Below are 17,441 nucleotides of genomic sequence, written 5' to 3'. Positions count from 1 at the left end.
TCTGCTGTGCTCGGGAAGTTGGCCAATCAGTGTAAGTGGGCTTTCAGGGAGGGCGGCCTTAAAGAGACAAGAGCTAAAACTGGGTGATGAAGCAGTAGACAGTATTTACATTAGAGCATGTAAAAAAATTTCTAGCAGAAATCCCTAATCCAAATATGATTCTAAAAATGAGTATTCTACAGCATTTTTCATTAAATCTTTTTGTACGTTCTTTGTGTGAGCTGAAAAAAACATACTGTGTTTCTACATAGCCCCACTGCTAACTCATAACATAACATGACTTGCTTTGAGGTTGTTTGCTCTATATCAGTGGTCAGCAAATAAGTCTGGCCAAATTTTTTTCAAGCCTTGACATGGTGGACCAGTCAAAGTCAAATTATTTCAAATCTTTGACAACCCACTTGCGTGCATGTTTAGAAGGTTGTAAGATCGATTCTGACTAATTGTGGGTATTTTTTTCTCACTTGTTAAACAAATTGATCATAAGGACACTTTTGCACATGCTGACAATAAAGCATGTGCTGCAGTGTGTGTGCGTCCCGGCGTTTGATATTAACTCATAAACCTACGGCCTAAATCTGCTCTATATGAAAAATGCAATAAGAATGTCATTTGGCGCTACATAAAGAAAATTGAATTGAATTAAAAACTGAGGCACATGCTCTGTTTGGCACTATGAACTACACATTATCATGTGTTCTAAAAATGTAATCGTTTGTTTACAATTACATACATATTACAAATGTTGGACAATGTCTCTGGTGTAAATATTTTCCTCCACCAAATCTTACAGCCTTTGCTCTACTCTAATCTGCTGTCCTATCAAACTACCGAAATAGCTTTAGCCAGCCTACAGAAACAAATAAACACAAGTCAGCTGACACAATATGTCAATAACCGCAGAACAAATAGAAAATTAAGAAAATCACAGCTTTATGCCTACACAATATGAATGAATGGATGACGGCATCTGATCACAATCCACGTGGCAATTGACCCTTCGCTAAGCTACGCCACAAATATCCAAGCTGGCCAATCGCAGCGCAGTATGGGACTCGCTCTAACGGAAGTCCGACACTTTCATGGCTGCGCCCCATTGACTCGTGTGCAAAAGGAGTCGTTTTATAGCTTTTATTACTGACTTTGACAAGATATGGTCAAACGCTGTTCCCCTCCTGCTAGAAAGCCAATCGTCTGCTTTTAACAGCCAAAGCTGGAACCATATTTCAGCCAATCGCGTAAGGGTCCGTTTTACCTTTACTATGCATGCGCGGAAGTGATGACACATGCATAGTACAAGTAAAACCGGTTGGGAAAAACGCTTTTTAAACCTCATTTTGGGGCAAAGTTGTCAAACTCTTTTATCAGCTTTTAATGCTGATTCTATTCATGTAGTTTTTATGTCCCAGTGACCAGTAAAAGTGCAGTTCTGGCTCTCTCCCCATTCATTTAGATAGGAGCCTGGTCTTGTTAGTCCTATATAGCTGCAAGGAAACGTTGCCAAGATGGCGGCCGAGTGGCAGGACTTGCCTAAAAGGACTTTGATGTAATGTAACTAATAGTAACGTAGCTCTGGGTCTTGTGTAGACCTACATGCATTGTAAATAGCCGCTGGAACATCGGATATCTTTTTTTTTCTCTGCAAACTGAAACTAAAAGTAAAGTTTTGACTGTGTAACAAACGTGTTGTTTTAAGGCTGCAGCATCTTTAAACAGAAAGGAGGAAAGGTGTGTGGAAAGGTAGCAGGGTGTGGTGTACATCCTGGAGCTATAGGGTTTTTCCCATACAGGGGAAAAATGTAACCAGTGGGCATCGCAGACACTAATCGTGTGGCCTGGCTCTGAAAGATGTTTCCTCTCCAGCGGATGGAGGGCAAAATGGAAGTGGGCACCACCTTCAGCAGCTCAACCTATATTTTTAAAGGTAGAGTCAGTCTGTGGCTGCTGGAGGCTGGGAGAGAATACAGAGAGGGCTTGTTGACTGAAGCCCAAGGCAAAAAAACTGCTATTGTTATCAGACTTGGCAAACAGAACCACAGATGATGTTTTACAGTGTTTCCTCTCAGACTGCAAAACTCATTTATGTGTAAAATTAGTGGAAATCAACTTTTTTCCCCACTTTGGTGCTTCACATCTCTATAAACTTAACTACTTTACACTTGTCACCTGTAATAAAAATATGATGCAAACAATGTTCAATCCCATGATAATCAGCTAAAGGGTGTGGTTCATATCAGCTGTGAGTTTGTTTGGTCCATGACCGCCTGATAAGGATGCAGATTCGGTCATGTGTAATGCTACAGTGGCAGTTTGTCAGTGAACTGTGTGTGAACACTGAGAGTACACAATGCATTTGAATGCACAAACATCCCTCTAACATATATAATCTTCTTCTTCTTTTTCTTCTCTTCTTTTTTATATGAAGATTTGCACTTTTTCAAAGAATATGGTTTGTTTTGTATTCTATATTTTTGTTATTGTCAACAAATTCCACAGAAAGACTAAAACCAACAATGTGTTAGTTGTCTCTGATTCTTTCTGACTCCTCGGTCCTGTCGGTGACACTGAGCTCCTAGCCAAGCCTGGTTCCAGACCTTTGAGTCGCTGCCTACATCTATGATGATTTCAGTGATTCAAATACACAACAGAGCCAACCAGAGGTTTGCAGGCAGGAATAAGAAGGAGGATGTTATGTTCCAGTGCCAGCACCAGAAAACTGACAAAAGACCAGGGGCCAGGAAAATGGCAGCAATCATGAAAGAGATCAATGCAGCTAGACACACTGTTGTGAACTTACATGTGACTTGCTGCTGATTGGTTAGAACAAAATAATAAACCTTTCCAAACAGAAGTCGGGTAACATGAAAACACAATGTGGTGAAACAAAATGACAATTCAGTGTGATACTCTAAGCCTATTGGTTCCTAATGAAGAGGTAAAACTTAAAGACTATGGGGACTATTAGTTGCAGATGAATCCACATGTGGTGCTCTAAAGAGTATCTGGGGCAGCAGGACGGTGTATGTGGGACTGAGTCAGAATAAACTACAGTGTGTGTGTTCATAGTGATGAAGGAACATGTGACCCAGTGAAACAGCGAGGCTCACTGATGGTTTTAATAGTGTCAGAGGGAGAACAGCCATCAGATTGTGATGATACACACAATACTTGTTAGTAGATAAACACATTGTAGGTTTTAGTATTTTAAATAGGATTTGTTGACAAGAACAAAATATAGAATAAGGGCAGTTTTATCATCTGAGGCAATAAAACAACCCAGGAATACAACTGATGTTATTACTTTTAAGGCCTTTAAACTTTCTATTTCATTATTATTATTATTATTATTATTATTATTATTATCTCCTCTGAGAGAGTAAGATATTTTGTGTCCTAAATCTTGTTTCAAAATCAATTGACGCTAAGCAACCAAAGCCATCACAATAGCACCAAGTACGTTTTAGACAGCAGCTATAGATAAGAAACAAGCTAACAAGGCAGATAAGATTGAGAAGATGGAAGAAAGTACAAGTATTTTGGTGAATGAACACATACCGCTGCCCAGCCCTGACCCCAAGAAAATCAAGATATAAAAATAATAATAAAAAATATGAAAAGACATGATAAAGAAATCAACAAAGAACACTCATACGAAGCTGTCCAAGCAATACTCGGCAGATTTGACGAACAAGAAAGCACCTCAAAAGCTTTGAACTCCGAACAGATAGATGGTGGATAAACTCAGAGTGGTTGACACGGTTAATCTCCTGGGATGGAAAAATGATGCACCAAATAACAAAATGCAGAAGCCCATCATCATGCAGGTTGTAGAACGGACGGCCAGGAATGATATCTGGAAATCCAAAGATGCAAGAGTTTGCAAAGAACTGAATATCCATTTCAGGGAAGACTGTGCAAAGTTGTGTCCAAAAGTTCAAGAAGCAAGACGCAATGGTAAAAGCCTTCCTGAGAGAGGGGCATGCAATGATTGATGGACAGCGATTTGAGCCCTGGCAAATTAGATTTTTCTACAGGAGACTCATTCAGGAATAGCAGATGAAAGATTTTGGAAACAACAACGGGAAGATGACATTTTTTCTCTCATGGAACTTCTCACTCAGCAGGAGTAATGGTGCTGATAAATATAGTTCTAGGGAAGGCAACTGAAAATAAAAGTGACACAGATGGACATGGGCTCATGGAGGTAGTAGAGAGATATGATCAAGCTTTAAATATAATTTCTATCTTCTCCAGGGCATCAGGCTTAAATATAAATCCAAACAAATGTGAAACACTGTACCATTGCACAGATACACATGTTATCCATTCCCATTGAACACCATCAGCTCTGCGCAGCGCCGCATGAAGTCAAAAGTACCTATTTTCCCACAATCTCACGCCACATGGCTCCACCTTGTGGAACAACAGAACAATCACAATTAATAGGAGTTTTCTCTGCCCTAAGGTTTTTCCACATAGGCACGTGGAGAGGCAGGGAGTCACAGAACAGAACCACACCGTCAAACGTATTGCAAGCAAATAAAGTATTTGATGAAGTTGTCCTGACTGAAATAACACAAGCTTTGTATTTCACTCTGTGTACGATGTGTACAGCATGGATGCCTCTTTTCCAACCGCTGTTTTTGAAAAGGCTTCTTTGGAAAGAATATACAAATCGCTTTCACACTAGTCCAGATTTTCTACCTGGTTGTGCAGTAAAGACATCAGGATACTCTTGAGACTTGTCTATACTTGTGACTATATTTCCTCAGTACTGGCAAAACTCATTACCTGCAGTTAAATTAGGCTAACTAAACAATGACTAACTAAGCAGACACACTACAAACAGACCCACAATGCAACTCTCTTTGTAGGAGCTGATATAGGCTACAGCGCAAAAAAAATGGGTGGACCTAGATATAGAGATAAGAAGAGACACTGAGGAAATTGGACTTGGAAATCCAGAAACAACAAAAAGAGAAGTGATCATTTCATTGCACGCTGTAAGCATGACTGTAACACAATGTATTAATCGCTGTTATTTTTATCTCTCCCAAGCTCCCAGCAGAAAAATGATCCAAGCTAAAGAAAAGGTCAAACAACATTGTGGTGTCTCCTCCCTGTTTTTTCAGGAATGTACAGGATACAGTGAAAATGTATATATTTATGAAAGTGCTACCAATGCCAAATAAAATACATACAAATGGACGAGTAACACACAACCTTTTATTATTAAATACGGATATGTAAAAACAAACCACATAGGTTTCTGATCAGAGTTACTGCTGACTGAACAGATAAAGCACCACCATGTTAGCCTGGTCTGGAGCAGGATAGCTGAACAGAATTAATCTCCATAGTAACTTGTGCCACTGCTTTCATGAAACCGATTGACGGCTAAATTAAGCCAGAATAACTGGAAAATCCTGGCTTAATCCACTTTCTAGAGGTCAGCATAATAAATACAAACATAAACAGACTAAGACAACTAGCATTCACCACAAAAGACTATAAACAAAATCCAGTTACGATGCAAAAACAGTTGTGATTTTCTTTGAAATGAACAGAAAAATATTTATTTAATAATTGTTGTAATAGCATTTATGGATTTTACTAGTTTAGGCAACCTGAGTGGTGAGATAAGCACTCACAAAGACATAAATCATTTGAATGAATAATTTTTTGTAAATGTCATCACCTTTTAAGCAGCAACAATTAATAGTTTAATAATAATGTATCAAATGATAATGTGAAAAGAAAGTGAATGGGGTCACTTGTAGTGATACACCTGTACCTGATGTTGTTACAAAAACTCAGTTGGTCAGCACAATAAATCTTGCCTCTTTAATAGACAGAGTTAGTTTTGCAGGTTAGCCAGAAACTCCTCTATCTCTCTACACATTCGATTTCTGTTTCTTTCTTTAATCCTCTCCAGAATTCTGATGCTGTTCTCGCGATTGTGTGATTTTACCGGTATCTCTGCTGCCTTCATGTGATATTCTATTGACTTGTGGATCTCCTTTCGATTGAAATGCACATGTTTTGCGTAGTAGTTGTAAAGCATCTGTTTCTCTGCAGGATCCAGATCACTTTCTAGCAGTTCATTGAATATCTGGTCAGCTTCATCTTGCTGATTGGACTTTGCATATATGTTTGCAAGATCTATTTTCATTTTCAGTGAAGAATGGGGGTAAAGAGAAATCACATCCGTACAGAGACTGATTGCTCTCTCGATCATGCTGCCTTCCAGGGGATTGTCCTGGAAGGAAAAGATCCTCCACTTGTAGCAGATTGCAGCACAACTCTTCAGATAACGTTCACCGGGATGTCTTTCCAGAACCTCTTCTGCCAAATCAATAGCCTCATGAGCAGATAAATAGATTCTGTACAGTCTTAGTAATGGTTTTATACCACTGTAGCTGCTGATGGGCTTTCTTAAAATCTTTCTGGCTAACTCACGTGCTTTATCTTCAATGTTTTCCCCTTTTCTAGCACATGCCTCAAGGTAAACAGCAGCAAGGTACAAGTTCTCTGGATCGTGTTCCTTGGCAATTTTCATTTTCTTTAAGATGTCAGCCTTCAGCTCTTTGTTGCTGTGATTAAAGTCACTGAATAACGCTAACACATGGCTGGTGTGCCACTCCACGATGTCTGGCTGCATCCTGATTGCTCTCTGGAAGTCATCTGCAGCCAGAAGCTTTTTGTCTGTGCCAAACTTCATCAGGGTCCAGGCTTTCTCAGCGTAGATCTCCGGATGGAGCTCGTCCTGGGATGGAGATGGATATTCATTCATCAGGGCGTCGACCTTTGTCAAGTAAGTCTGACACTCTGCTTGTTTTCCCAGGTGGTGGTGCAGCCAAGCCATGTTTCCAGAGTTCACCACTAACCAGGGACCCTCATCTGAGACGGTGTTTCTCATCTGGCGGAAGGCCTCTGCAGCCATGCTGAAGTAACGCAAGGCGTCATCGGTGAACCCCAGCTGGCAGTGGACGTACCCCTGCAGGTTGTAAATGTGACCCAGCCAGCTGTACCCCTCCTCGGTGCCGATGTCCTCCAGCTCATCTCTGAGTCTGAAAAGTTTGGCCCTGCTGGGGCCCAGATCCCAGGTGAAGTGGCACTGCAGGGCCTCCAGTTTGTCCTCCAGTGTTGACTGACTCTGAAGAGCACTAATGGAGGATTTAAAGGTCAAATATTAAATTACATGAGCAGTTAAATAATTTTCTCTGTGGTGTTCTGTGTTTGTACAATCACCATTCATCTCATGTGAATGACGAAAGGAAGGAAGGCAGGAAGGCAGGAAGGAAGGAAGGAAGGAAGGAAGGAAGGAAGGAAGGCAGGAAGGAAGGAAGGAAGGAAGGAAGGAAGGAAGGAAGGAAGGAAGGAAGGAAGGCAGGAAGGCAGGAAGAAAATAGTTGGAACAACTTTCAAAACTTACAGTGGTTTGAAAAAGTGTTTGCACTCTTTCTGATGTCTTATTTTTGTCACACTGAAATGTTTCAGATCAAACAAATTGAAATATAAGACAAAGATTACTGAAGTAAACACAATATGCAGTTTTTAAACGAAGTTTAAACCTAAATAGCCCTGTGTGAAAATAGCGCCCCCCCCTAAAACATTACTCATCTGTGATTTATCACATCTTTGGAAAGCTGTGGTTACTGCCACACCTATTATCAAGAAATCACTTCAATAGGACCTGCCTGACAAAGTGAAGTAGACCAAAAGATCTTCAAAAGCTAGACATCATGCTGCAATCCAAAGAAATTCAGGAACAAATGTGAAACAGAGTAATTGAGATTTATCAGTCTGGAAAAGGTTATAAAGTAATTTCTAAAGCTTTGGGACTCCAGCAAACCAAAGTGAGAGCCATTATCTACAAATGGCGAAGACATGTAACAGTGGTGAACCTTCCCAGGAGTGGCCGGCCGTCCAAAATTTCCCCAAGAGAGCAGCGAAGACGTCACAAACAAACCTCATCCAAAGAACTGCAGGCTTCACTTAAGGTCAGTGTTCATGACTCCACCATGAGAAAGAGACTGGGCAAAAATGGCCTGCATGCAGAGTTTGAAAACCACTGCTGAGCAAATATACAAATATAGGCTTGACTCAATTTTGCCAGAAAATATCTTGATGATCCCCAAGACTTTTGGGAAAGTTAAACTTTTTGGAAGGTGTGTGTCCCATTACATCTGGCGTAAAAGTAACCCAGCAGAGACTCTGCTGTGGTAAATGGAACCGTGAATTCTGCTCCAATCCAAAACACACCAGCAAGTCCACCTCTGAATGGCTTAAGAAATACAAAACGAGGAGTGGCCAAGTCAAAGTCCTGACCTGAATCCGACTGAGATGTTGTGGCATGTCCTTAAAAAAGCGGTAAAGGCTCAAACCCTCCAATGGGGCTGAATTACAACAATTCTGCAAAGATGAGTGGGCCAAAATTCCTCCACAGCGCTGTAAAAGACTCATTGGCAGTTATCACAAACGCTTGATTGCAGTTGTTGCTGCTAAGGGCGCCCCAACCAGGTTTTAGGTTTAGGGGGCAATTACTTTTTCACAAAGGGCCATTTAGGTTTGGATTTTTCCCCTTAATAATAAAAACCTTAATTTAAAAACTGCATTTTGTGTGTACTTGTGTTATCTTTGTCTAACATTTCAATTTGTTTGATCTGAAACATTTAAGTGTGACAAACATGCAAAAAAAATAAGTCATCAGAAAGAGGGCAAACACGTTTTCAAACCACTGTAAGTTTTGAAAGTTTTTCCAACTGTTTCCTTCCTTCCTTCTGCAGGAAATGCAGGAAATTAAGAACTAGAAGAAATAAGAAAAAGAACAATTGAGATAAGAAATGAACACAAAAGGAAGGAAGAAAGAGGCAAGTGAAGGCATCCAATTCATAATGTCTCATCTGTAACGTTGTTAATCTAGTAAAAATATGACAAACTGAAGCAGATACTGAGTATTGAAGCTTTGGCAATATTGTTCAATTGAAATTGATACTCACCTCATCATCCAGCTGTAACTTGTAGTTTTCTAAACACTCGTCTCTGGTTCCTGCACTTTATGTACGCTGCTGCTTTGGGTGCGGCTCCATAAAATCAGTAATGTTCAACCTCTACACAGTGTTGTAAATGTTGTAATGTCGAGCACTGGATTTGGACTCAGTGGACTTTCTTTTCATAGATATAGAAACCTACAGCCATATGTCTGTCATACTGGACGAGCACAACCAGTCATGACTCAACGGATCTGCGTGAAGCTCAGATGATCTTGTCTCCAGAGCTTTACAGAAATAGAACTGAAACCTTCTCACCTTCAAGTTTTGTCTTTCAGCAAAGTTGGGACACAGTCAGCAGGTGTCAATTAAGTCTCACGTTTTTGCTATAAAGTCCAGATCCAAGATCCAAGTCCTGCACTTTCCTTCCTGCTGGAGCAACATGATTGGCTGTGGTTCAAGGTATATCTGTAGATAGGAAGTAGAGGGAAAATGAAGAGTTAATTCACTGCAAACTTTGTATTTAGAACAAAATTTCAATCTTTGGGCAACACGATATTTCAGGTAATTCCAAACTCAAAGGCAAAAACTAAAAGGGCTAAGGTCCAGGTAAAGTTGTGAGTCACCCATATACACATATACAATTTTTATTTTATCAAGTCTAAAGTCTTTAGATTTATGACGTGCAGTCTGACTTCATTCCTCGTCATATGACCATAACATACTTCTGTCTTGTGTTGTAGCCTGTAAAAAACTTTTCTGTGTCAAAAGATGATACATTTACAGAGATCAGAGGACAGATGAGATGTGCTGGAAGGACGTAGACGTCAGAAATATGAAGAAGAAGAAAAAGCAACTTATTTAAAACCTCAAAAAGATAAAAGTACACTTTGATCTATATTCTACAAAACAAATCTTATTTAAGTATCTTACACTAACTAATATGAGTGGGAGGATATTAGTTGTTTATTTTAAATAATGTTTAGGGACCACCATTCTCATCTACACTCCAAACAATGACTGCCACAGTTGGTGGCCGTCATTGTTTGCCAACCGCCAATAAAAAGGGTCGCGAATATGTTCAGTTGTTGAGGTGCCAGCACATGAGGGAGTGAAAGGCAATGAGGGTTCAGACAAACTAGCCAAAGAGGCATTATGCCAAAAAATAACAGGTCCAAATCCACTAGGAAAAGGAGAAGGAAAAGTAGTAATCCAGAAGAAAGGTACTGAAATGATCAGTGACATTGTGGGTGTGGAGCTGGACTCTCTGTCGGCGGTGTCAGAGAGGAGGATGCTGTCCAAGCTATGTGTCATCTTGGACAACGTCTCCCACCCACTCCATGACGTGCTGGTCAAACACAGGAGAACTCTCAGTGCAAGACTCATCCCTCCAAAATGCACCACAGGAAGTCATTCCCGCCTGTGGCCATCAAACTCTTCAACTCTTCCCTCAAAGTGTCTCACACAGAGACACTTCAGTTCCTTAGTTATCAAACTGGACCTTGTAGTGCAATACTTCACATTCTGTGAAATAATCTCTGTTTTAATATTCAATGTGCAATGTTCTTTGCTGCAATTCTGCTTCTATTTATTCATGATGTAAACATTGTATACATCCATAATTTATATTTGTTTTTTTATTTATACTTTTTATATTTATTTATTTCTTTATTTAAGAACTTCTATTATTATGTCTATTCCTTTATGCCTTGATATGCAACGTGTGCAACTGTGATGCAAGATTTCTGTAGCAGTGGCAGTAAAAAGTACTTGTTTACTGTGTAACCATGTTCAGAATTATAGTTTTTCAACTCTGATAAGGTTTCTCTTGAGTAATAGTGAAACCTATTGTTTGAAGAGCATGCTGGGCTCACAGGATCAAATAAGAATAGGCCTAATTGATCGTCAAGCTGCTATCAGAAGCTAAAAGGGAACAAAAGAGAGTTGCAGAAGACTGTGACATTAATATTTAATGTTTTGTTAATGTGTTTAATAATATTTTGTGTTTATATTATATTTCATACTGAAAGTGATTGTGTTTGTAATTATTTTGTTTCAGTTTTTCACAGTGTTTGCTGGTCAAAAGAAGATTATTTGTGAAACGGAACAAATAAATACTGGTCAAGCATCAGTTGGAGCGTGGCTTATCTGTATCAGAATAGAAGCTTGGGAGCAGTTATAATTTCCTCTATTTCTGATTCTGATTCTCAAATATGGCAGAACGATGGCACACACTCTTGTACCGTAGGTGGCGGTATGCACCAAAAAGTTTGTTTGCAATCCGCCATTAATGAAGAGATGAAGAAATGTATGCATGAACATGTAGTGACTCTGTGTCAGCTCTTATAAGCATAAAGACATGCACAACTAGAAGTCACCTGGACTTGCTTTATGAAGTCTTATTTATGAAATCAAGAATAGCTAGGCAGGGGAAAAATGTCATATTCCTGTGGGTCCCTGCACACTTGGGAATTCAGCGAAATGAGAAAGCAGGTGGCAAAAGAAGCAGTTAAAAAAGGAGATGTTGAAGTCAACATTAAATTATCAAAATCAGAGGGGAAAGGCATAGTGTGGAGAAGTGTAAAGCAACAATGGCAACAGAGCTGGGATAACGCAATAAAAGGGAGACATTTACACGAAATCCAAAGCAAAGTAGGGGAGCAAAGAGGAAAGAGCAGGTGATAATAAGTAGGCTGAGAATTGGGCATAGCAATCATAACAGCACACTTTTAATTACAGGAAAACACCCTACAGCAATGTGTGAACAATGTCAGGAGGCTGATATTTTTATAACATGCAGGAAACTTACTCAGGAAAGACAAGAAATGATAACACAGTTTAAAAAAAAAATAGGACGGACAAATAATACAGTAAAAAGTTTATTGGATTATGGAGAAAGTGTTGAGGGTGTGGAGGTTTCTGAGGGCGACCGGATTAGATATAGGCGGATTTAGTAAGAATGGAAGCAAAGGGTAAATAAAACCTGAAGGTGGCAGTAATGCAACTCAATGGATGCCAGCTGCTGTAAAAACCCAAAGAAGAAGAAGAAGCTGCTGCTGCTGCTGGATGACGTCGTTTGCTCTGCGACAGAAACACCGTGTAGCATGTATGTAGCAGCAACCACAAGCGGCTTTGCTGGATTTACCTGCAGTCTGCGAGATTAAAACGATAATGCGAGGTTTACTGACGACTCTGTGAGTAGTAACGTTAAGGTGTCAGCAGAACAGAGACGGCTGCAGTGTGTCGGTGAGCTAGAAGTAACTAGCCGTCGTTAGCCTGACCGTGTGATGAGCTAACTGTATTTTCTGACCGGTGTCGTGATTTATTTGGCTTTTCTCAGATGACGATGTGAGAGCCAGCCGCGTCTCGGCGGTGTCGTGGAGAGCTGTGCATGTCCCGACTGCAGGAGGTGGAGGAGGGCAGCAGCTGTCGGTGTCCGGGATGGAGACCTGGACCCCCAATCCCCGAGCCAAGCCGTTCATCCCCCGCCAACAAAGGAGCTTGTACCTCACCTGGAAATACAAACTAACCAACAAGAGGGCGATTCGTCGGTTCTGCCAGGTACAGAAAACCAAACCAGGGTCTCTGAAGATGGAGCTCAACTCTGGTGTTGGTTTGTTTTGCTGCACAAACACAGGAAAAATTCAGGAGTATCAAATCGTTATTTCTTTCGAGTTTAAAGGCTGATTTTTTTGCTACTGAGTGAAAGTTATAAACAGTGGATCACTTCACAAATCTGAAGTAGAGCATTCAAAACAATTATGATATGTCAAATTAAGTCAAAGCTTTTTTTTCAGTCCTTTTTTCTCAACAAAATAGCAACAACAACTTAATTTAAAAAAATCCTAATTCACGGATGATTCAAGTGAATAACATCAAACATTTATTGAATATTTATTGAACATTTGATATATTGTTATTGGAAAAAAATCATATTGTTATAGTTTTTTGACACCACAACAAATGTGGTATCATCATGATTTTAATAGTTTTTTTTTCAGTGAAATTGAAAATTGTGACACAGAAGTGATTCGCCCTAATCATTTATGTCGTAAAATCTGTCAAAACAATCACTGTATGATTTAAATCGTGCAGCCCTGGATGATAGTTATACTTCTTTCCCATGTGGTTTTGGATGTATTAAACCATTTTAGCTCAACTGTCCAAAATGGAAACTCCACTTTTATATTAAATATTGCTTTATGTTCTCAAAGTAAAAGTTAAAAGAAACATTGCTGCTTCCAAACTCCGTTAATACTTTCTTTTTATCAGCTCCTATTCAGTCATGTTTTTGCCGAGGGTTTAATTATTGTAATCTGACTTCTTAAACAGCTACACATTAGTAATCTTATCTTGCCATACCATTGATACTTTGATAGTTGTTCTCTTTAACATCTCTTCTATTTGGCCATTTTTGATTTTGTTGATGAGCAAGATGTTTGTTGCGGTAAAGAGATGAATGCTTTCTCATTCTGTGATGGGAGAATACAGTTAGTAGAGTTAATTGATTGATCACAGAGAAGTATGTGCAGTTTCTAAAGTGAGTTATTGGAGCTCCGTACGGACTCTGCTGGTCGACTACCACCGTGTGCAACATTAACCCGCACGTCCTACTGAACCAAGGAGTAGAAATATTCAGGAAACACTGTATTTTGTTTCTCCTTCCACAGGCCGGTGCTGTGCTGTTTCTACTGATAACTGTCATAGTCAACATTAAACTCATCTTAGACACGAGAAGAGTAGCTAATGAAGATGCAGCAGCTCAAGAATACGGTGAGAAACATGTCCAGTGCTCATTCTGTTACACATTTTTAGACTAGCACAACTGCTGCTTGAGCATTAGGCTAAAATATGATTGTGACATTTTTATTGTGGTCACATTTGTTTGATTTAAGTGGTTTTTTGGTCAGACAGGCCAACTTTTTCTCAAAGTACAACCTCCTGAAATAGCTAAATATTTGCATGATGCCTTGACAACAGACATGGGTGGTCAGAAATGTATCGGGGTCTCTCTCTCTCTCTCTCTCTCTCTCTCTCTCACTCTCTCTCTCTCGATAACCTCTCATAGCTCAATATCTGGTCAGTCCATAAGGTTTCACTCCCAAGTTGACCCTTCAGAGTGACATTCTGTCTAGTTTCAGATTTCGGTTTTGGCACAATTGGCGTTTCAGTAGGACCAGCAGGGAAATTTACTGGCATATTAGCAGTAGGAAAGGTTTGACAATAAAATCGGCCTTTCTGTAACTCTTAAACGTTCCGTTGGCATCTTTGGAAACTTCAGGGTGTCCATTGAGGTTCAGTGAGCTTGAACGATGATTGGTCTCAGTATGCGAATGTAAAGATGGACCTGTGGGTGGGTCTGGCTGATTTAAAAGAGCTTTAACAAAGTATAAATCTCACATTATCCTGACTTCTCCATGTCTGTTGTTGAGGGCAAAACTTTGAGCATGATAACAGAGATGTGTGTTGCTTTGCAAATTGTTCACACATGTTTTTTTGTAATTATTTGAGACACGGTTGTGAAAATGTATCACATCTCAGCAGGCATTACTGTGGAGTCCCTAATCTTGGTCTTATGCTCGTATAGAGGATGCAATACCCAACATGGAGACACCACGCAGGCCGGCTAATGGACGCAAGGTCCTGGACATTGAGGTGTACTCCAGCCGCTCCAAGGTCTACGTGGCAGTGGACGGCACCACTGTGAGTTCAACTGACTGACTGGTGCCCAGTTAAAATCAGTGATTCTGGTTGGGTCTCTTTTTCTTCACTCATTTTTGGCTGTCATTTCAGTCAGTAACAAGTTAATTTCTGACATCTTGAAACATTGGGCTGCTCGGGGGTACGAACGGTCGTCCACTAATGAGAAGGTTGGTGGTTCGATTCCCCGGATTGTGTCTTTGGGCAAGAAACTGAACCTCAAATTGATCCCGATGGCATATGTGAATGGTTTTATTTCAGTTTCTTGTTGTCTCCCTAGCATCTGGTCATCAATGTGTGAATGGGATTTAGTGTAAAGTTTTTTTTGTGAGACGTCGGAAAGACTAGAAAGTACAGAGCATTTACCGGTGCTGAAAAGAAGTCTAATGAGGCAAGAGACACGAGCAGTCAGATGACCAGAGAGGCTTATTTGGAAGAGTCAATGAAGGCAAACCTTAAACCTAATCATATCAGTATGTCTTTTGTAAACATCTCAGTTCACAGACCGACCTCCTACTTCATCTTTGACATAGATAGATAGATGGATAGATAGATGGATAGATAGATCACATCTATCATAGAAGAAAGATCTAAAGAAAAGAAACATCTAACAAGTGTTGGGTACATCAAAACCTGATAGCAGGTACAATGTGTGTTCGTTTGAACTAAGATTTACTTTTGTCCTGTAGCTGTGTCCACAGTTTTCCTGAGCAGAGAGGGATTAGATTCTTCATTCTGAGATCTCTCTTTTCGTTTTACTAACAACTAAAGTGGATTACTGCTTGTTTTTAACATTCACTAATGTGTGCGTAGAGATGTTCTTACTTACCCAAAATTACCGTGTGGTTTAGTTAGCGTGTGTTTTACATTTTGCTCTGAGGCAGGTGACAGAAACGTGGACAGAACTATGAACTAAGTGACATAATCTTCTGTTATGTTAATGGGGTTTAGTTACGAGAGGAATTCAGATCAAATCCTTTAGATGGTGATTGGATCTCTCACCAGTGGGCGAGGCTTTGTGAATACGATGATGTGATATGGCGCTGGGTAGCTGCACACACCACCCTCACCTGTTTGACCACGAGGAGGAGGAGGAGGATATGGGTTAAATGAACAAATTAGACCTTAGAATCCAGCTAGTAAACCTGTGAAAACACACACCTTGCTTTGATAGCTACCCCAGTCAGGAGTGGTCGTATATGATGGGTGGAGTTAGGTAGTCACCCTAAATCACAGTTCATTGTTCATTTATGTATCCACCCCCATGTTTGAGCTAAAAAGAAGGCTAAACACTCACTAGAATTTTCTACGTACTAGAGATGAGATCTTCTCAGTTGGGATGTGATGGGGAAATAAAAGGATTCACTCCTTTTAAACATGTAAGTGCTGTATGTAGTCCTGCAGGTAAAATACGTATTTTTTTCTTCTCCTGCAGGTGCTGGAGGATGACATGCGGGAGCAGGGCAGAGGCATCCACGTGATAGTTCTCAACCAGGCAACGGTAAGCATTTAATGTTAACACATGACTTTTCTTTCATTTCAGTTTTGTGGCGCGATGGAAGAAAATTGAAAAAAAATACAGTCCAATGATAATAATAATTTTTAGTTTAATGGGGGTCAAATTAGAAAAGTCAGATAAATCAGTCACTGTCTGTTGTGTGTCTCAGGGTCATGTGATGGCCAAGAGGATTTTTGACACCTACTCTCCCCATGAGGACGAAGCCATGATCCTCTTCCTCAACATGGTGACCAGGGGTCGAGTTCTCATCTTCACCATAAAGGTCAATCACTGCCACTGTTTCAATGATGAGTTGGATAAGAGTGATTGCAGTTATATTAATGTGTCAATGAATGATTGGAAAAGCGTGTTTATGTCCTGCAGGACGAGGGTACGTTCCACCTGAAGGATGCTGCGAAGAACCTGCTGAAGAGTCTGGGCAGCCAGGTGTCCCTCAACCTCAGCTGGAGGGACATGTGGACTCTGGTGGTGAAGAAAGGAGGTAGAGGAGCAAACCTTCTCTTTCAAGTAGACGTAACTCCTGTTGAATGGCTTTGTGCTCAGCCATCGCTCACCCTACTGGTGATTTTATTGATACTGATGTTTTGAGATTTTCCTTCCACCCCAATCCAACGGATGTGAACAGCTTTCTCGATCCACAGCAGATTTAAAAGCAAACTGAAGATCATTTTGGTGATACAAAATCAATCAGCGTTTGTTTTAAGCGTCTGTTCAGTTTCATCCAAATTACATCTTCCAGAAAAGCATATCAACGGCAGGCTATTTAGCTGACAACATTTTTATGTAATTTTATTTGTGGTTCAAATGTCAATCTTACTCCAGTTGTCCTTCATTGTTTGAGTAAAGCTTAAGTAAAGCATATTTAATTTTATTACATAATTGCTTATTGCATTCAATGATTACTGGCCATTGACTTTGCCAGCAGTTTATTAAGGATATTGCAGAACATGGCAGGAAACACTAGTAAGATTATGCTGTCTAGAGAACATCAGCAGATACTGCAGTTCAATAAGCCAAGCACACATATCTTCTTGATATTGGTGATTACTTTACCTCATTTACGGAGGATAGAATTTAATTTAATTATTATCCATTGAAACATAAACATTTCCATTTGCTTCGAGCTAATTCACATCCGCAGTCCCTTGGCTGGTCATTGTTAAAAACAACACATTAATCAATGAGCTCAGGCTGAACAGTTCATTGAAATGCCACCAAGATCACAACAT

At 40.0% G+C, this 17,441-nt stretch overlaps 2 protein-coding genes across 6 annotated transcripts in view; one reads left to right on the top strand and one right to left on the bottom strand.

The window, feature by feature from the left end:
- Positions 1 to 5,263: 5,263 nt before the first annotated feature.
- Positions 5,264 to 9,007, bottom strand: LOC119901330 (interferon-induced protein with tetratricopeptide repeats 1B-like). The gene is made up of 2 exons (XM_038716963.1): positions 9,003 to 9,007; positions 5,264 to 7,166 (listed from the first exon to the last, which is right to left on the bottom strand). The coding sequence occupies exons 1-2, from the start codon at positions 9,005 to 9,007 to the stop codon at positions 5,858 to 5,860; spliced, it is 1,314 nt and encodes a 437-aa protein (XP_038572891.1). The 3' UTR covers positions 5,264 to 5,857.
- Positions 9,008 to 12,043: 3,036 nt separating this feature from the next.
- The window catches only part of pomgnt1 (protein O-linked mannose N-acetylglucosaminyltransferase 1 (beta 1,2-)), a 117,182-nt gene continuing 111,784 nt past the window's right edge, over positions 12,044 to 17,441 (top strand). For 3 of the 5 annotated variants that reach the window (XM_038715018.1, XM_038715017.1, XM_038715014.1), the window contains exons 1-7: positions 12,058 to 12,239; positions 12,334 to 12,554; positions 13,664 to 13,766; positions 14,581 to 14,696; positions 16,129 to 16,194; positions 16,361 to 16,474; positions 16,576 to 16,693. In XM_038715018.1, the coding sequence (XP_038570946.1) occupies positions 12,435 to 12,554; positions 13,664 to 13,766; positions 14,581 to 14,696; positions 16,129 to 16,194; positions 16,361 to 16,474; positions 16,576 to 16,693 (637 nt within the window). In that variant the 5' untranslated portion in view covers positions 12,058 to 12,239; positions 12,334 to 12,434. Of the gene's footprint in view, positions 12,240 to 12,333; positions 12,555 to 13,663; positions 13,767 to 14,580; positions 14,697 to 16,128; positions 16,195 to 16,360; positions 16,475 to 16,575; positions 16,694 to 17,441 lie in introns of all 5 variants that reach the window. The other 2 variants (XM_038715015.1, XM_038715016.1) reach the window with 2 other exon arrangements.

This window comes from Micropterus salmoides, unplaced genomic scaffold (genome assembly GCF_014851395.1).
Source record: "Micropterus salmoides isolate LMB-PRFRI ecotype aquatic unplaced genomic scaffold, ASM1485139v1 Ms_hic_scaffold_13, whole genome shotgun sequence".
Lineage (NCBI taxonomy): Eukaryota > Metazoa > Chordata > Actinopteri > Centrarchiformes > Centrarchidae > Micropterus > Micropterus salmoides.
This window is presented reverse-complemented; position numbering and strand designations above follow the sequence as displayed.